The 20191-nt window shown below is 47.8% G+C and overlaps 3 protein-coding genes across 3 annotated transcripts; 1 reads left to right on the forward strand and 2 right to left on the reverse strand.

Moving 5' to 3' along the window:
• The first annotated feature begins 9 nt into the window (after positions 1-9).
• Positions 10-5050, forward strand: CACYBP (calcyclin binding protein). Its single transcript, XM_065842434.2, has 6 exons — positions 10-116; positions 584-776; positions 1467-1563; positions 2140-2239; positions 3452-3546; positions 4740-5050. The coding sequence occupies exons 1-6, from the start codon at positions 96-98 to the stop codon at positions 4897-4899; spliced, it is 666 nt and encodes a 221-aa protein (XP_065698506.1). The 5' UTR covers positions 10-95; the 3' UTR covers positions 4900-5050.
• A 1231-nt stretch (positions 5051-6281) lies between these two features.
• On the reverse strand, positions 6282-9049 carry MRPS14 (mitochondrial ribosomal protein S14). The gene is made up of 3 exons (XM_065842436.2): positions 8958-9049; positions 8404-8562; positions 6282-6780 (listed from the first exon to the last, which is right to left on the reverse strand). The coding sequence occupies exons 1-3, from the start codon at positions 9000-9002 to the stop codon at positions 6598-6600; spliced, it is 387 nt and encodes a 128-aa protein (XP_065698508.1). The 5' UTR covers positions 9003-9049; the 3' UTR covers positions 6282-6597.
• Positions 9050-15128: 6079 nt separating this feature from the next.
• On the reverse strand, positions 15129-18400 carry KIAA0040 (KIAA0040 ortholog). The gene has a single exon (XM_065842721.2). The coding sequence runs from the start codon at positions 18397-18399 to the stop codon at positions 18067-18069; it is 333 nt and encodes a 110-aa protein (XP_065698793.1). The 5' UTR covers position 18400; the 3' UTR covers positions 15129-18066.
• Positions 18401-20191: the final 1791 nt, after the last annotated feature.

The following is a 20191-nucleotide window of genomic DNA, read 5'->3' on the forward strand; positions in this document are numbered from 1 at the left end:
TCCGGGGCACGCGCGGCGCGTGCGCGGGGCGGGAGGCCGGAAGGTTCCAGAGTGGCCGCGGGAGCCGCTGCCGGTGGGACGCCGCCGCACACGACATGGCCGCAGCGCGCGAGGAGGTGAGCGCGCGACCCCCGCTTCCGTTTCTCCCGGGGGCTCTGACTGGAACCGGGCCAACCCGGGACCGGCCCGGGAAGCGGGCGACAGGAGCCCTCAGGAGCCCTCAGCCACCCTCAGCCACCTTCATCCCGGGCGCTTGCTGAGCGCTGCTGGGGTCTGTCCCGCGGATGGTGCTGTGCGATCTTGAGGAGCTGCTCCCAGTGCTCAGCTTTGTCGGTTCCTGTTGCTTTTTAACCGATGGGAACTTAAATCTTATAGTGTAGACAGAGAAGTGAAAACACGAGTGGCCCAGGGAGTGAGGAATGGAGGCTTCATGCGTAACGGGGCGTAGAGGGAAACGAAACTACTGTCGTGATAAACTTACACCTGGGAAACGCGAACGTGCCGTAACTGAAAGAGCTCGGCTGGGACCATTCAGTAAAATCTGTATCTAACATATGCGTCTGATCTTTTGTTTTTGAAACAGTTACAGAAAGATTTGCAAGAGGTTAACGAATTGCTTACGAAAGCCACGAGGAAGCGACTTCGTGATGTCCTGATGACAGAGAAACACAAGCTGGAGCTCGAAATCAAGAATCAGGCTCCGCCGAAGCCAAAAGATGTGGTGGAGGAAGAAAAGTCATCACTGGGAGGGTACACAGTGAAAATAAACAATTATGGTATGATTACTTTTCTGGATGTTTACTAGAGCTCCAGCATCTCTCAGAAGAGAAGGCAAGGTGGCATTAGCATGAGTTATGGTTGCCACTTGGCATTATAGAGAATCCTTCTTAAGCGTTTATTTTGTACTGGAGAGCCCGGTTTAAAAGCTACCATGTGTGTACCGAGCTGTCCCAACCACACTGTGTATCAGTTGTGTTTTTATGATAGTACTGGTGGGATGTATTAGTGATACTTGATGTAACAACTAGTATTTTTCCATTGCCTAGTGCTTAGTAGGAATGAAAGCTTTGGCTTCTCTGCTCGCCATGTAGGTTAAAGGAGAGAGAATTGCTCAAGATACTTGTCATGTGGGGAGCAGGGTGCAAATTGGGTCAAGGAATCTTCAGCAAAAGCAGACAGCTAATTCTGACTCCCATGCACAGACAGGGAGTCTTTTACCTGAGCTGATATGTGTTTCTTTTTTCTCAGATTTTGCAGAAATTAGGGAACGGGGCTACCTCTGAGGACTTCTTTTGCTCTCAGGTTATTCCTGAGTAATTAATGTCTTTTCCCTTATCCCTCTGAAGATTGGTTCTATAAGGCAGAGATCCTGGTCATTGCTAGGGAACTTTGTGGAGGGAGTTGGAATAGAATGCATGAAGTTCATGGAGCAAAGGTAGAACTTAATCTCTTTTTTTCACTCACAGCTTGGGATCAGTCAGATAAGTTTATTAAGATTTACATCTCTTTAAATGGAGTCCAGAAGCTTCCAGCTGAGAATGTGCAGGTGAATTTCACGGAGAGGTGAGTTCATCTTGTTGCACCATGCCACAGGGCAGAGCACGGGCCAAGAACACTCTTTGAAATGCAGGGATGCGTTGAGTTCTGTTCTGCATCAGCCCTTACTCCTGCCTTTTTTTTTAACTTATGTGGTATTAGCTTTTAGTAGCACTTGGCACATACCCTTAAGTACAGCTCTCCTTAGAGGGTATCAGGGTGTTTTCATTTTACAAATGCTTCTTGCACCTTATCACGCTTGACAGGATATTTAGTGTTAGCCTCATTTTTTTGGTAGTGATAGAACTAAAGTGTACATTAAGTAAACTTGCCTTTCCAAGGTTTTAGGAGATCAATGAGGTAGAAAGAATGCAAAAGATCTTGATTTGTTTTGAAATCTGGATAGGTTCTTTTAAATCCTCAGTATTAAATCCAACTGAAGGTTTGAGAGCCATGGGAAGAAAGTAATTCAGGGCTGTAGAAATCCTTTCCCAAAATATGTCTACTAAAGTGCTTTCAGACATTGTTTTTGGTGGCAAGGCACAATAGTCTTGCTATGATTGGAATATTTGTGCCCTTCTTCCCTCCACTTTCTGGTTCCAGGTCGTTTGATCTGCTAGTGAAGAATCTGAATGGGAAGAACTACACCATGACCTTCAACAACCTCCTGAAACCCATCTCCGTGGAAGGCAGCTCTAGAAAGGTCAGTGTACTGTGTCCGTTAGAGATATTTGGGTCCTTCACAAAGTACCATGTTTGGTGCCTGACTCTCGTTTCAGGAGACTCAGTGCTCACCTTCACTCCTTCCATTCTGTGTGTAAAGTCTCTTCACTCTGAACGTGATTCTTATTAATCTGTAATTGTTGAATTATTCTCTGGAATCCATGTGTTTCAAAAGATCATGTCTGGATATTGTACGTTTTTTTTTAACAGCTCTCTGACAGCATTTCAGAAATAATTAAGCAGAAAATTCCACTAAGCGTCCATTTGCATCCTTGTGCTTTTAAGTACCTCTGAGAAATTCTTTGCAATTTTAAGGTCTGAGAGACCAAAATCTTGGGAAGCTTAAATAGGTGTAATACCCAAAGCAAAGTCTGAAACCTGCTCTCTCTTTGTAAGGGTGTGTTGCTCCAGAATTTAACACTAGCAACACTTCACTGCTGATGGCTGTGACTGGCTATAGTGTCCATACTTGGCTACTCATAGCACCTTTCTGGACTTAGAGACGTCTCAAATACCTTGCGTGCTTTCTGTGCCATTGTGTCCTGCACTTAGTGACATCAGAGGTAAAAAACCCAATGTTTCAATTTGAAATCGCACTAAAACTAGGACAGTGTAAAATTAAAACAACTAAAATAAACAAGTGGTGATTTTTAGCATGGTGTAGAAGTGATCAGTGGTCATGGACTTCCTAAGCTGAAGCTCCAGCAGACTGTTGTCTGCTGTGGCACGCACAAGTTCTTTGCAAAATTTAGGTCAGGGTTGCAATTAAACAAGCTTTGCTTGTAACTTGCAAACATGGCAAGATTAAGCAATGCCCTAAACCTAGTTTCTTACCCTTGGAGAAATAAATTGGGAGAGCCTGAACTTGTTATAGCCACTTTTTACCCAGCAGTCCTGCGTACTTTCACATCCTGAGAAGCACTGAGTGGTGTTTCTGCAGCACTATATGTTCTTCTGTATTGGTACTATAGTTCTGTACTAGTATTATATTAATCACTCATTTAAATTGTCCACAACAAGGTTAATACTTCGTACACCAAAGGCAAATGCATACTATAATTTCTATCTGCTACTTAAGGATCAATGTGTGAGTATAGAAAGAGGTTTATGTTATATACTAATCTTATTGTGGTTGCAACTAGCATCCCTTTATGAAGCACTGTAAATTCATGCCTTGCTGTTCTCCATACAGATAAAGACAGACACGGTCCTTGTGATGTGTAGGAAGAAGCAGGAGGAAAAATGGGACTGTCTCACTCAAGTGGAAAAAGAAAGCAAAGAGAAAGAGTAAGTCTCTTCAGTCCATCTCATTTTCCATTTCTTGTTCTCCACGTTGCCACGAGCGCAGATCTGTTCTGTACTGACTGCAAGTGGCCTGGGAGAATTGCAGTTCTTGGAGACGAGCCCTTAAAGCACTGGAGAATCATCAGATTGGGATTATTTTGGTACTAATAGGATGGGCAGTGGAGGAGATGCACTTTGAGTAGCTCTTGCCACTCTTCTGCTGTTTTATTGCTAATGATGAAGTGTGCATCATAGGAAATAGGTAAGACCTGCAGTGAGAATGCTAAAGGCAATCAGCCAATCAAAGATTCATTTATATTTTGATGGCTGTATTCATTGCAAAAACTGCTCTAGTGAGGTTGGCTTTTTTTAGGTTAACTGTGTATTATATACAAATACACCAGCTGTGCTGGTTGAAATAATTGTCATGTGGAGTTCCTGCCCAAAAAATCCAGTGTGATTAGTTAGCCCTGTGCATGGGGAACTTGCTCCCTCTGCTGATCTGTTTTGATCTGCATGTTTTTCAGGCAGGCTGCAGAAAGCAGTCATTACCTAAAGGATTTTAGAAAACAGAATAAAGTGAAGCAATTTTGACAAAGAGGGTATTATGTATAGTCTGGTAACGTGGGACATGTTATACCCAGGTGCTTACCACGTGGGTGGCAAAGTTTGTCAGCTGGCTTCTTAAGTTGAGAAAATTGCTTTGAAATGCAAGGGGTTAAAAAAATCAGTCAGCCTCTGGAGATAATCTGAAAAAAAATGAGAAGCAGAAAATGCCTTTTGTGTTGTGAATGTGGCCACTTCAAAGAGCTCAGTGTGGTCATTCTTCTATTTTTATTCACTTGTCACATGATGGCACACACAGATCTTGGCACTTTCTGTGTTATATCCCACTCCTGCTTCCTAAAATTAATTTGGGGTGGTGCTTCTGGGGTCATGTTTTCTGCAGAATGCTTTCTCTCATCCTTGGTGGGACAGTTCTAGCCATACTACTCAGCTTGCACTAAATTTAAGGGTACTCTTTAGGATTCTTCTTATTTGGAAGCTGACTGAGGCATGACTCAAGACTGCCACGGTCCAAAGATTTTGGCAAAGCAAAATCCTCACTGTAAACTAGATGTTTCATATAAATACTTCAATTTTTTGCCCAGAATTGTTGGACATACCTGATCTTCTCATATGTATCCATCTTGCAGGAAGGCTGCTTATGACACCTCAGATCCCAGTGAAGGGCTTATGAACCTTTTAAAGAAGATGTATGCAGAAGGGGATGACGAGATGAAGCGCACCATCAACAAGGCCTGGGTTGAAAGCAGAGAAAAGCAATCCAAAGGGGACATACCAATGGATATTTGAAAGTACTCTAAGGGCTGCCTTAATACTGATCTTCCATGTGAGACATGCTGCGCTGCAAAGATCATTGTTTACACAACCTTCTTCCAAGCAAAGAGAGTCATTTTCCATTGCAGGTTGGAGAAAATATTTAAATAAAATAGCTTATCAAGCATTTCCTTCAGTCAAGTGATTCACCATTTCCTGAAGAGTGGAGCGTAGGTATATCCTTACCCCTCCTTGAAAAAGCATCTCAGATGAATGGGAGTGTTGTGAAACTGAGAACAGAATGTAAACGAAAAGGAGTCCTAGACTAGAATGGGTCATGGCCCCTCTGTTGCAAGTGACAGCTGTACCCATCTGATTGCTGGGTTTAATGTCACACTTCATACATGGGGTGTGCTCTTTTTTTTTTTAAATTAATGTGGGGAGGTATTTTGAACTGTAAAGCATGTCACAAAAGGAGAAACGTTGAAGTAGAACCACTATCTCAAGCACTCGCTAGTTGAGCAGAAACAATACGGTGTTAATCCTGTAGTATTAAAATGTAATTATTACTCTCAGAAATTAATTACTGGCTGTTTAACCAGTTTAATTTTGAAAATGAAAACAGCTCTTTAGTGAAATGCTGTGGCCTCCCTGGGATGTCTTTGCGGTGGCATCAGTTCCAGGAGGGCAGTGAGCTGCTGATGCTGGACAGTAAGTTCACCCTGGCTCTAGCAGCATATGAGCAAAAAGAGACAACCTCTACTTTTTCTATCAACTTTCAGGGGTTTTAAGGTAACAGAGTAAGAAGTGTATTGAGACAGCTTATAGTCCAAAATTTGACTCAGCTGGGGGTGATGGGTTGCTGTCAGTGTGCAGCCTGTGTGTCTTCTTTCAGGTGGTAGCAGTTTTGGCATTTACTGCAGCTCTGCTGCTGGGGAGGGGACAGAGTAGTTGTTTCCCTTCCATGGCCCTGCTTTGAAGAAGAGAACAGGGCAAACATGAGCTTGGCAGCAGGCTTCTTGTTATTTTTTTCCCTCCTGCATCCCTCTCACGTCTCTTCCAAGGACCGATTTGTTTGATGTTACCTAATGAATTAAGGAAGCCATTACTCCTATTATGGTCTGGACTAGGATTTATTTGCTACCTTGTTCTTGAAGCACTGGACCAAGCACTGCACTACAAGCAGAAGTTAAATATTAGCACACTGTAGTTTCTAATAGGTCCTTTATCTACTTTGTCTGCTAAGTTTGCATAGCAAGAGTATCTAAACCTGAGGCCATGTTTTATTTTCCGTTCGTGTTGATCCTTGTTCATGGCAGAATACCACTTTACCCTGTTGTACAATTTCCTTTGTGCTTTTACCCAAATTACCGTGGTGAACTTACCGTACGGTGGCAAAAAAAATGCTTAAGCAAGCCTTCTGCTGTATGTCTTTATTTCCAATGTTGCCCACTTCACAAAGCTCAGCTTAGTTCTGGAACAATTGGGTAGTGGGTTTTTTTCCTTCTAAATAAAACTGCTTCTCATACAGACCAGCTTAGTGCAGTTTTGCTGCTTCTTGTCAGGTGATAGCAATTGCAGTCCAGTAAGTGAATTCAATCAGTGTGGCTACTTGTCCTTCCTTGATTAGTTTGATGTTGATGCTGCTCTTAAGACAGTCTTGCTTTAATGACTCAAACACACAAACTGGGCCTGTTTTGTGTTTTCTGCCTGAGTGTACATCTGTGCAGTGATCTACCACATAGCCCTCTGTATCCCAGACATCTGACCGTGGTCAGCGAAATGCCGGAACACAATTCTGCTGAGCCTCCATCGCCGCTTCACCCCCCGAGGGCGCGACGTCAGGACACAGCGATTTCGGATCCTCACAGGGCAGCTGTCCCGGGGCAAGGCAGCGATCTCTTTATCAGCCACTTCCTAAAACAGAAGACCACAGCACGGAGTTTGTGTTCCCCAGGATTTTGAGGGGGCTTACTGCCAGTCCTCAAACTCCGGATGTGGAGTAGATACCACCCCAAGCTTCTCTGCCGCTTCATGATCATTCTTTGCTATTTGACAGGGAACTTGTGCTTGTCTTCCTCACTTGATCCTTTTTTCCTGAACATCCTAATAGTGAATGTAAAGTCATGCACACGGGAGACCCTAAAGTTAACCTTATTACACAGACTGAGCAACCTCAAGCCAGTAACTATAATTTGTCAGGATCTGCTTTGCTTTCTCCTTCTTGTAGGGTGGGCTCATCCTTTTAAGATGAGCATGTTCTTCATTAACTGCCTGCCAGGTGAGCTCAGCAAGGACATGCAGCCTACAGGAAGTCACTTGAGGCTAGGTAAGTGTCCCTAACTGCAGAATTCTTAATATTATTTTCTGAAGGACAGAAGGGCTCAAACAATCCTGTGTTCAATCACGGCTGTAAGTCACAGTTGGAAGTAAAAGGAAGGTCTGAGGCCGGACTGCAAAAAATGCCCACTATGGTGCAAGAGTGCTGAAAAGAGAGCAGTGTCAGGCTCTTTATGAAGGGATGTTTGCCTTCAAAGGAAGACAGCAGCAATGCAACCCAACTTCAGCAACACCAAGGTCAGTGGGAGTTGTCTTCAGAACATGTTTCAGTTATTGGTTTTGTCCAGTTGTGCATCTTATTTGCACATATAGCTCTATGCATATACTTGTATCTAGTACAGCTAAACACTTGCAGTATTTTTTGGGCCTGTGTAATTCCTGGGATTTTATTCAGAAAGCAGCCTTTACTTTCAGAGAAGACTTTTAGCTTAATTTTTAAGACTCTGATTTTGGAGCCCAAATAATGTTTTTGTCAGAGAGGAATAAGTTACTTTCCTGCAGCCTTTTTTTTCCATCCAGCTGCTGCTGCGACTTCATGACTTCAAAAGGTGGCAAAAGCAGCTGAGGAATACCAAAAGCAAAGACACTTGCAATTCTATTATTTTTCTTTTCCCCTCTAAGAATGTCTAAGGACATCCAACACAGACCACACTTGCCAAGAGAATGGTAAAGCCAATATGTAAGAGCAGATCCATATGCTCTCTCTCCCAGAATGTTTAGGGGTGAATGTCCCCACAACAAGGTGTGGCCAGATCAAATATGTGCAGGAATATTTCTGATACTTGCAAATGTTTTAATTCTTAGTAAGGCTGAAAGCAGGGTGGTGAATATGTGTGTTTTTAAGAACAGATCTAACCCCCCGATCTGATGCAGCTTTTACATGCATGTAGCTCAGGGAAGGAGTAAAAATTAAGTATTTCTAATTGAAGAGAGCAATTGTTTTGGCTGGATCAGGCTTCCAGGTTTTTAAATAAGGAAAAAACCTGAAGTTTTTTTAGGCAACTATAAAAAATAACCACATGATATCCTGTATTATAGGAATAATAGGAAAATGTGTCAGTGACAGATGTGAGGGGAAAACATGCCTCTGTGTTCCAAGTTAGGGAAACCCAAGCGCTGGTGACCCAGCAGGGCTGCTGGGGTCACTGAAGTGACAATGTCACAGCAGTGGGTCCCCGTGCGGGCCGGTGGTCACGGTACCTGCAGTTCCTTGGGCAGGAGGGTGTTCTTGCGGATGGCGTTGATGCGCAGCCGCTCATCCGCATACTCATATGCCAGCTTCCTCCTCTTCACATCCCGCAGCATCCGCCAGTCCACATAGTAGCTCCGCGATTGCGTCATGAACGCTGAGGGGAGAACCTAAGCGCAAAAATTAAGTTTATGATACCTGCCTGCTGCACATACGGTTTGCCCAATTCAAGTATGAATTATTCCTATAAGCGTGTCTTTATCAGATTTTTTCTAATTGCTTCCTTGCAGTGCAGCTCCTGCCCAAGATGTTAGTTCGCAGAAGCCAACAAGGAGCCGAGAGACGCAAATAAACCCGAAGTCACCTCAAAGTCACCCCCACACCCGCGTCCTTCCCGCCACCACCGAACCCGGGGACTCAAGCGAAACAGAGGCGGCTCCGAGCCGGCCGCCACCTCCTCTGACGGGCCCCACGTTTTCCCCCCGCCGAGTCCTGCCCGCTCCCCAGCGCCTGGGGCGGCCCCGAAGGGGAAGGGGACACGGAGGGCGCCGGGCGCCGGTCTGACCTGCCGAGCGGCCCGCAGCGCCCAGCCCAGCGCGGACGCCGCCATCCTGCCGGTGCGCAGCGGCGCCGCCGCGCATGCGCCTAGGCCGGGGGTGGGGCGGCCATAGCGGCTCATTGTGTCGAATTGACTGGAAACCGGAGCTGCCGGGTCGATTGAAACCAGACTGGTTCCCCCCACTTTGCTGTAAATCTTCGTTATCTCGTCTCCTCAAATGTACAGCTAGGTGCTGTAAAACTTCTTATCTTGGCATTTGATGGGGTTCTGTCTTTTCGTAAAATTGTTTACATAAAGCTCTAAACTAGGCATCCTTAAAGTGTGCGTTAGTTCCCTCTATCAGAGGCACCTGGAAATTCCACGTGAAGTGAAACTGCTGGCAGAGGGAATGCGTTTAGCATTAGTGTGGATATTTTTGAAAGATGTACCCAAAAAAGCCATGCACTTTTTTGTGTGTGTGTGTGTCTTATATTTCCAAAAATAATGACACCACTGCTAAAGTAATACAATTTCTGAGGGGATGGAAAAGAACAAAGCAAAACATTTTCTTGCTCAAGGTGAAGGCTGATCATTCCCTGGCATTTGGTTTTGGCAGGGAGCTGTTCTGCACTGGTCCCTGCACCCAGGGAACTGCAGCTGCAGGACCCTCCCTAAGGCTGTGCTTTCCAGCCCTTGCTTCTCGTGATGGATTTGGTACCTTTTAGCTCCCTCTGCTGTCCAAAGGGAGATATACAGGTAATGAGCTACTCTGAGATTTGTGTCATTTTATTTAAAGCAATTGCTTAGTGGTCTCCCAAATGAAGCATGAGTTCATTAGATGATGAACCAATGTTTAGCTCGGAGCCTGGTGAAAGATGGCCTTAAGTTATAATGAATAACCAATGTTTTAAACAATGTGCTGTGTGAATGTTGGTGTTACTGTCCCTGTTTTTGCTCTTATATTCGATGTTTTGATTGCTTCTTTGCCTTTGTATCTGTTTTAAATGGTAACCCTAGGCACAAGGAGAGCAGCATTTCCCGGGAGAAGGCACATTGCTCCGCTCTTCTTGGTTATTCAAGACAGACATACCTTGGCCTTGTCTTCCTCCATGGCCTTTTCACAACTGTAATGTTTCACTGATCCATTATAATTGTTGTTATGGTTATTCTCATAGCACTCTTCAAGGTCCAGGATGCCTTGTTTCCCAGTTTACATGGAGAAGAACTGAATGAACAGACAAGTTAAATGACATGGCCATAGTGCCCCAGGGAGCTCTGTGGAAGAGCAGGGAATTGAGATTAATTATTCAGTTACAGTTTGCTATAAACTCAGGTGTAGTTCAGGGTTGGATCACTCTTCCCTGAAGGCCAGAACCTTCCTCTGCCTCCAGGGAGGACTGAGAACAGTGTGCTCACAAGCCTGTCTTCTGCTGAAGATGGGAGAAAGAGTTGCTTTTTCATGAGGAAGAGGGCTCTGTAACTGAGTAAAACACCAGCTGAAAAGGCAGATTGGGAAGCATTTCCATGAGATAACCTGTGCTGATGGGGGAGAAACTTCTGGGGCTCCCCAGCTGTCAAGTGCAAAGAAAAAGTGGCTTTTGTTCAGAATGGGAATTTGTTCAACAGCAGTAGCTCAACACCATCCTGGTGCTGGCTTCTGCCACCGGTAAATTCTTACCATTGCCATTGTGTCCATGGTATTCCAGTTATCCTTTAATATCCTCTTGTCATAAGGTTTAGATCTTCAGCGGGGTGATCCAGCCTTTGGACTTGGGCTCTAATAGCACCCCTTTAGAAATTATTGTCTAGACCCATCCTGTGCTGTCGCTGTTCCCCTGACGGGCTGGTGTTCTGTCTGAAGGGTGTACAAGCCCTCAGGCTGGGCAACTGTCATCTCTCACTCCTACTCATACCTTCCATCTCCTCCATTAGGGGATGCAATGACCTGCCACAATGGCTGGAAGTTCACAACGTGGGACAGAGACAACGATGTGGCTCTCAGCAACTGTGCTCTGATGCACCATGGCATGTGGTGGTACAAGAACTGATACTTGGCCAACCTCAATGGGAAATACGGGGAGAGCAAACGCAGTGAGGTGAGTGGCAGAGCTCTGTCTGGTGGTCATCTCTTCTCCCTGGCCTTGAGAGAACACTTGGCGGGGGATGTCTCTCCTTGGAGCAGGAGAGATTGCCCAGGCTATCCTAACTCACTTCATTTGGAAGGAAATTCCTTAAGGAAACTTATAGCTCCTGCTCCATTATCCTCCCTGGATCCAGAGGACTTGAGATCACAGCCTTCTGATTCTTGTGGGCAGAGACATTTGAGGTGGTGCTGTATTGATTTCCGAGGGGAACACAGAAAAGAACACCCACTAGGAGCCTATACCTTGGCTTTCAGGGCATGCCTTGGTGTGCATCTCATTGTACAGGCTTATTTTGGGCTTGAAGATGGCTTGGTCCTGTTTTGGTCCAAACTGGATAGAGATTTGATTTATATTAGAAGTGTCTGGATTGTAATTACAGTCAAAATCTGATGAACAATAGCGTCTCTGTTTATTGGAGGAATAAATGGTTTTAGAGGGGGGCAGTGGTAGACTCCTAGCACTTGGTCTGGTTGCTTTAATGAAAGAAACTCCTTGGTCTTTTCCCAGGCGGTGAACTGAGAGCCATGGAAAGGCCATGAATTCTTCATTCCTTTTACCAAGATGAAGATCCATCCTCAGTCTTCCAGTAATGAGCCAGTCCTGTGGAAGAAGAAGATCAGAGCTTAAATCAAACTCCGTGCAGGACAACACCCAAAGATAATGATTCAGTATTTCTTAACGAAGTTAGATTTGGACAGCTTTCTCCAGTACATCGGGGGCAATTGCTGGCCAGCTTGCACCCAGTGACCTCTGGATCTGGACCCAGCCTGCTTCCAGCTTCTGGAGCTCCTGGTGGGTGATCTGTCAGAGACTGGGAGGGGACTTGCAGGGAGCAGCCCACTAGAAGCTCCTCTGGTTGGCTAAACATGACAAGAACCTGCTTGATCCAACGTGTGCAACTTCTGTGAACTTTACATAGAACAAGCTTTAACACATGATGTTGTTTCTCAAAACCCAGGCTGCTGACTCTCCTTAATTCTGTCCTTCACTGGTGCCATCCACTTCAGACTTCAAAAACTTAAATTTGATCCCACCTGAAAAAATAATAGCTCTCTAATTTATACCAGAGAGAGCTTTCCTGAGACTAATCCCTCTTTCTGTCTTCATCTGTGGTCCTCTTTTCCTTTCCCCTCATCATGTGAGGCAAATACCCTACTCTTCCTCCAGTCAAAGGTCTGGGTTTTGGGAAATGTTGTCAGGCAGCTGGCAAGGCTCCGGTGAGGTCTATAGTCTGGGTCGCTCAGCCTCCAGTGTTACATCTCTCCAGGTTAAAATCCTGCTCTATATTTTGCTTGTCTCTTCTCATCTCCCAGCCCAAAGAAAAGCGTGAGAAACACAGTGAATTAATGCTTACGCTCCTGGGTGAGTTTCAGGTTCTGCTCACTATCCCAAACCTGCTTGCCTAAGAGGCCGCTCACAGACCACAAACAAAATTCCGTGTGCAACTGTCTCATCTGCTGCCTTCTGCTTTTTCATTAGCAGCATGGTAGCTAGTGATGCTGAATGATAATGCTTGTCATCTGCCTCTAAAAGAAGCATTTTGGAGTTAAACTGATCCTGCATGCTCTCTCACAGGCCTCAGTGCATGGTGTCACATTTGGCTGCTTTTTCTTCCTCATAGACACAAAGGTGAGTTCTGTTTTCTTTTTGTGGAATTCCGGACCACCAGCTACAACCAGAGAAGAAGTATGAGCTCACCAAATGACGCTTACTCAAAGGCTTCCTTGTCTGAGCAGACTGGAACATGATTGTCCTATGTCTTAATGGCCTTTTCTATCCCAGTGCTAAGCTGAGTAATATATTTTAAAGAATCCTTCCTAGACTTTGGGGCAGCAATAAAATTTGTAAATAAAGGAAGTCTTGAAATATTTCTGTCATCTCTGCTTTGGGTGGCAGAATGATTTTTCTTCCCATCTAAGCCTTCTTCATGGAGATGGAGCAGTACACAGGCCCTTAGCATTGCTGGAGCAATGTGGAAAGACCGGGGCTGTGAAAATTAGGTCTCTGAAGTCTGCTCCAAAATGGGGATGGGGACTAGATGATCTCTTTGTGGCTAAATACTGCAAAAGAATGAACTGATCCATGGCTGCTAGGACCTGGCTGAGGAGCGCAAGCTGGAGAGCTGCCTCTCCAAGGTGAGTACTAAATTCTTCACAGTACTTGCAGGGCTGTGCCTCTTGTGTGGGTGGGCAGGCAGAGACATTTGGATATCCGCGCCCTGGTACGGGGGAAGGAGGAGACTAATAGAGGGAGAAGAGGAAAGGAAAATTGCACTTGAAGTGTTTTGCAGGCTCTGGGCTAAGAGGGTGAGAGAGGGGCACAGGAAAATGATGAGGGTTCTTTGGTGAAGTGGTTTCTTCCCGTTGCCTGATTGTCTGTAGGCGAGGGCAGGTTTCACTGTGTTGTTCAGTTAAAGGGCACAGTGTAGACGTGAGGAAGGTGGCTGGGGGGGACCACGGGACTAGCCCCACACACAGCCCCTCTAAAAGTAAGCGCATGCTCCAAAAAGCAGCAGAGGTGATTGTTGCCAGCAGCGCTTTCCTGTGCAGAGGCAAAACACAGCCCTTTTCTAAAGCTGAATCTTACCTGAGAGCAAGGAATATTCTCTTAATATTCTCTGAGCTTTGTATTTCAGAGATAAAGGCAAATGAGACACTTGATTTGTAGTTTATGACTTGTTCTTCCTATAATCGGGGGCAGTCAAAGTGGCAGCTGCTGGAAAACAATTGTGAGAAGTCAGTATTTCCAAACAGCCACAGGATGGCATCATCTCTTCGTGCTAGTGTGGGAGAAACTTCCCTGGATCCCCCTGTCTTCTGTGGAAAGACCGTTTTGGTGTTAACCACAGCCTGTGCTACAGCTTTAGAAGCTGGGACAGCACAGATAATGCAGTTTGTTTGCCTTCAGGAACTGGCTGTTCTGGTTTCAAGGCTCAGGCTGGTCGGGGTAGTCCCGTAAAAATTTCACATTCATTTACTACCCTTGTTTTGCTGCAATACCCAGCCTTATAAGGGCTAAAACAGATTCTCAAAATCTCTGCCTTGCGCTGAGATCACTTAACTTTTTAGCCGGTGAGGTTTGCAACATGTGCAGGGGCAGAATTTCAATCTGGATGGTGTAATAAGGAGAGAAGTGTCTTACTGCAGTGGGCACTTGCTTGGAAAGCAGCAATGTTATTTCTGGTCACTGCTCTAGGCTTTGTTGGCTCAATAAATAGAGGAATAATTCTTGAATATCCCATTCTCCCCTCCTAGTGCTGTTTCAGGGACCTGCGGGGGCAACTTTTGCATTCCCTCAGCCCTTTGACAGCTCCAGGATGCTTGGCTTCACCTTAACCCCTGCCTGTTTCTAACCTAGGACTCGGGAACGCCTGGACCTGAACATGGTGTGCAGGGCTACCTTCTGGAGAGAAGCAAGGTATGCCCTGCTCATTTCTTCCCCCCAGAAAAGCGTGTCTCCGCCAATTCTAGTGCTGCAGACATGTGCCCTCCTCCCACCCATCTCCTCCAGAGCCTCGGCACTGCAGACAAGGTGCAGCCAGGTGCATCATCCAGGTGAGATGCAGATTTATTTTTGTTCCCAGAGGGAAAGCTCAGCGGTGCAGGATTTGGTGAAGCCTTTGCTTTGCTTGGCAGAGGCGTGTGCGCCTGGTCCCGGGTCGTGCCCAATGCAGATGGCTGCGAGAAGCTGCAGACACCATGAAATACTTGTCTGATCAAAACCAACTGGGGTTTATTAGTCTGCGCTGCTGACTCTCTGCAAGGAAAAATCCCTCAGCAGCCCACCTCCCACAGTGCACAAACACTGCTTTTCTGCTTCCCACTACTTTTTGCAATTGGGGACAGGAGCTTGACTGTGTTTGTTAACGAGGCAAGGCCATTAAACTTGATTAAGCTAAGCTGTTTCTTTAAAAAAACATCTCCAAGCTGCACAGCTGGCTGCAGGCAGAGACCCAATGGCCTCTGCCTGCTGAGCTCTGCCCATGTCTTATCTAGGGCCAGGATGCAGATACCAGAAAGATTTTTCCCAGGAAAATAAACACATGACTGAAAGCTAGAGACAGGGCATTTGTTTGCAGTTTGAGAGTCATTTATTTTTGTTTTAAAAAAGAAACACTGCAAAAAAGTTGTTGTGTGGTTTTTTTTTTTCCCCCATTGCAGGGGCTGTTTAGGAAAATAAAAGGTCGATGCTGAAATGCAGTTGTGGGAAGCAGTGCAGGGTGTCTGGGGAGTGGGGACCCATGCAGCGGTGTTTCTGTACCATTCTTCTGCTGCTGTGGGCTCCCTGCTGCCCAGCTGATGGGTGACAGCTCCTGGTGCACCTCAGGCTGTCGCTGCTCTCTTTTTTGTCACAAGAAGCAGCTGGTTTGGTGTGTGGTTTGGCTAAACCAGTAGCCCCTGCGCTTTTTTGGGGTGCAGAGGCTTGGACCATATGCAGGTGGGATGGATCAGGGCAAGGTTGTAACCTAGTCCCTCCCTGACCAGCCCAGTGTTGGTTTAAATGATGGTTTTAGGGAGCTCCTGAAATTCAGGCGTGGCTCTGAACTCCCCAAAGCCTGGATCAGAGATATTGTGTGTGATGCAATGCAGGACATTTTCTTGATGGTTCTCTGGTTCTTGCAGGAATCAGTTGCCCTTGCCAGAAATGTACTTGCCAACTCTTCTGGAGAAGGACCTTCTTGCAAGGAGCCATGCAGAACCCAGCAGCTCCACACCAGGTAGGACGTACTCTGCTGGCGCTGGCTGTCTCCGTGCCCCTGCTTGTTCGGGTACGCTTCTGGCCTCACATCGTGTTTCCCTTTGCTCTTTTTTTTGGTTTAATATTCCTCCAGGCAGCACCGCCCTTCCTGTGGGGCTGCTGCTGCCTCTGGATTGCAGCAGGAGCACCTGCGTGGGCAGCTTTCTGACAGCTGCATTGCCCACCTGGTGAGCGCAGAGGCAGGAGGGCTGGGAAAAGTACCTGGATGGGGGAAAGGAGGGAAGGAAGAGGACTGGCAGTTTGGGACAGAGACCAGAGCTACTCCTGCATTCTCTCTAGGATTAGGTGTGGCAAATTCTGATTTTTTAATAGCATTATATGTTGCTTCCTGTTTTGGAGGAGAAGGGAGTCACTTATTTCAGTGGTAACGAAGCAAGCTGCAAAATAAGGCACATATGGGGTCAATTTAAAGGGCTGTGTAAAGAGGAGCCTGGGCCTCCTGGCTGTTACCAGCACAGCCGCACGCAGCCAAACCCCCTGATGTGATGTTAACATCACCGCCCTGTCTGTGTCGGACAAAACAGGCTGTGCTGGGACAGGGTGGCACAAGCAGCTGCTTCTAACTGGTGGCTTTGCCGCCCTGCTGGTGCACGCCCTGGGAGCTGGGGGAAGGCGGCATCACCCTCGCCTGGGTTGGAAGCGGTAGTGTCCGGCAGCTCCATCCCGTCTTGCCCATGTGGGTTTGGCTGCTTGTCCCCCAGACATCTGCCTATGGCTGGCAGATCTGTCTGCTCCAGCAGCTTAAGAAGTGGAAGAAAATGGGAGGAAAACATCCAGTGTACAGACACAGGGCAAAACCCAGATGTGATGGGGCTTTGGATCACGCGTGTGCATCTCTCACTGGCAGAACAGGCTGGGGGAGACAGAGCCTGGCAGGGTGGAGAGTGGGGGGCAGAAGAGACCCCCAGCTCCTCAGAAGGTAGGCAGAGGAGCAGAGGGTCAAAACCAGAGCAGGGGTGAGAGCTGTGTGTGGTCCTGTTAGCTGCTGTACTTGGCTAAGCCATCGCACATCCAAGGGAGATGGGGATGGAGAGGGATGCAGGGTCCAGCTGGATGATGCATCCCTGGGTAAGGGATGACTGTGGGCATGAACTTCACTCCCCTCTGCACCTACAGCATGTCCCAAATCCCAGAGCCAGTCGGCTTGACAGCTGTATAGAAGCCCCTGCATTGGCATCAGCTGGCAGTGGTGCATGCTGGTGGGTCTGTGTGTGCACAAGGGCTGCAGGGAGAGGGGACGGCCGACTGTCTGGGAAAGCGTGTCAGCGTGTCTGCTGCTTCAATACCGCTTCGGTGTGCCGAGCCCCACCAGAGAGGGGCTTTTGGTCCTGCTCTTCTTTAGTAGTCATTCAATAAATAACTCTAATGCCCGTAGCGCTAAGCCTTTACACAGCTTCAGCTTGTGTTTCCACTCTTGCAGTAGCGTGGTGGGCTCTCTAAAGGCAAGTCTGTGTAAAACAGTCTTTCAAGATTTTTTTTTTTGAAGTGCTGGTGCAAAAGGGCCAGTCTTGCAGCCTCCTCTCTCCTCCCTGCATCTAGCCTGGGCTGAGGGCATCTGTCTTCAGATGCTCTCAGCTGCCTTTGGTTTGGTGGCCGGGGAGCTGGCACATTTTTGAGCTGTGGGACAGCTCTGCTCTTGGCTTTTTTTGCATCTCCAACACATGCTGGGTTTGGACGGAGCCTAGACAGCCAAGTTGTGCCACCTCAGCAGCAGGGCAAGCAAATAAGGCGTGCCCGTGCTTGCTTTGCATGCAGCCGTCTGTGTTTGTGCAGGAGGAGCGTGCAGGCGTCTGTGTCTTCAAGTGCATGTGGTCCTTGTCCACCCTTGTCTGTGCCACGGTGCGTGTGCTCGCACACCAGTGCAGAGGGAGAGAGCTTTGCACCCAGTTTGCTGAGTGCCAGCCCCGTGGGTGTGCATTGTGCTCATGGCAGGAGGTACGTACAGCACGGTGGCAGGTCACCCGTGCGCGCTCAGAAAGGCACACCTGTCCTTTGCAGGGGTTTCTGCCCTTGGAGACACTCTCATGATGGGAGAGAAGCGTCTTGCATAAACCTGTGCCCAACTGCTTTGCTCTCTGCTGACCCTTCAACATGCTGGTTGCTCACTGGGCTCACCCTCTTTGGAAAGTCACCATAAAGTGGCAGCAGCTCTGGGATCTCCTCACTCCTCGTAGTGCACAGCTGAAACGACTGGTGGTATCTCCGAGGGGAGGGCCTGAACACCCCCCTGGCTGCTAGATGGCCAAAGAGGGTCTCTTGTCCAGCAAGAGCAGCTTGGGCTGAGCAGAGATCCACAGGTCCTCTTCATCCTTCTTCTTCTTCTTCTTTTTCTTCTTGTTCCTCTCGGCGTGCAGCTGCCCATTGCTGCTGGTGGCACCTTTCTTCCTGTGTTCTCCCCTCCGTCTGCAGAAGCAGCAGTGGCAGCAGATGAAAATGAATGCAATGAGGACAACAAAAGGCAGACCCATCAGCACGACCAAGCAGACGGTGTTGAAGACGCCTTCCTCATGCTTGGTACGGATAAGCTCCAAGATGGAATTAAAGAAAGAGCTGATCTTCTGCTCCATGTCAGTTCCTGGGCAGGCTGTCTGTGCTGCTCCCTTTACTTGAAGGCCCCTTGGGATACGTTCAGCTTGTGTCAGCAACTAGTGGGCTCCACAAGTGTCCTAGGATGGTGCCTGCAGAGACAAATAACCACACGGATCAGGTACCTGCTCCCTTAGCAACTTTCTCCACAGAGCTCCCAGCACACCCAAAGCCTCAGCAGGGTAAAACGTCTGACGCCTTGGAGGGGTCTGGGGTCACAGGGGCTGGGTTTTATTGCTAGCCATGTCCCTTTGGGTGTCCCTATCTGAGAAACACAGCCTCCGCGCCTCTCCTGGAGTCCATTCTCAGTGGTGGGGATGGGCAAGGAGAGCTTTGGGCATCCCTACATGCCTTGGCTGAGCACAAATCCTGCTGCCCCCGGACATGCATCTCAACCCTTGCTTGGCAGCCACAGCATGGAGCTCTTATTAGCCCTTTGTAGGGCTTATTTTTTAGTAGGGGAAACATTGTCTGCAGGAGGAGCTTTCCTGTCTACAAAGGGACATGCTTGGTCCAGGCAAGGGATCACTGCAGTGAGTGGTACTGCTGCCATTTGCGCTGGGATCCAATGTGCCACAGGTCTCTCCTTATCCCTGGTGCACTCTGGGACGGGGTGTCTGGTTTGGACAGACCGTTTCTCATGGTCCATAGTCTGGGACAGGCAGCTGAGCACCGGTGTGCCTGTCCCAGGCACTGTGCTGGGGTCTGGTCCTGCTGCTCTGACATCCTGGACACCACTAGCAGGTCTGGGGTGGGGGCTGTGGTTAAATCAGCTGGATTTTTGATGGGGACTGGGGTCAGTGGGACTCGCAGGGGGTGGTCAGGCATTCATAGGTCCCTCCATGCACCCAGGGCTGGCAGCAAAGGTGATGGTGGGGGGAGAACAAGGGTTGGCTGAGGATGAAGGAGCCTCTGCCGTGCCTCACCTGGGAATTGCTCCAAGGGCTGGGTAGGGCTGAGGAGCATTTCTGCAGCCTGACGTAAGCTTTTCCTCTCCCTCGGGGAGGGAGAGGTGCCGCTGAGCGGCAAGACTCCCAGGGAAGCCCTTCTGCAGGGGCAGGGACCCGCTGCCTCTGCTCTTGGCTTTCTGCCTCTCCTGGGGCCAGGCAAAGCTCCCAGGGCTTTTAAGCAGGGGAGGGGGCTTTATGCCATGAGTTTGCAGTTTTGGCTCAATGTGGGGGTCACCAAATTATGGGCTGTGCAGGCAAAGAGTCGGCAGGAGCAATATCAGACTCTAATAATATATTTCACCTTTGCTCAGCGTTTTACATCAGTGTCTTTGCCAGCCTTTGGGGTTCAATCCCTGCAGCCCCTTGAGGGAATGCAGAAATCCCCATGTGCACAGGAGGGGAAACTGAGGCACGGTAAAAGGAAAACAAATGCTTCCACATAACAAAAACCTAAGAGGTACAGTCTGACCGTCAAAGGTGTCCCAGAGGGGTTGCTCCACTTGTCCCCTGTGACCACCGACTCCTTGGCTCTCCTGCTGGCAGCTCTCACAGAGCCCAAGGGCCTCGAGAGAGCGTGGGAAGGGGAGCCAGGCTGGTTTTGGTTAAAGCCTCCTTGTCTGTAGTGCTACTGTTCCTTGCTTTGAATTCCATTTATTGATGTTGCAGCACCTGCTAAGAGATCCTCTCTTGTACCCAGTGGTTTGGGATGCTCCAGTTCACCCAGCCAGCACCACTGCGCATCCTCCCGCCTTGCTTTGCAATTAACATCCTACCTTCTAACAAACAACAAACCTACCAGCCTCGCCCGAAAAAGAAACGGAGT

Source organism: Patagioenas fasciata, chromosome 6 (genome assembly GCF_037038585.1).
Source record: "Patagioenas fasciata isolate bPatFas1 chromosome 6, bPatFas1.hap1, whole genome shotgun sequence".
Taxonomy (NCBI): Eukaryota; Metazoa; Chordata; class Aves; order Columbiformes; family Columbidae; genus Patagioenas; species Patagioenas fasciata.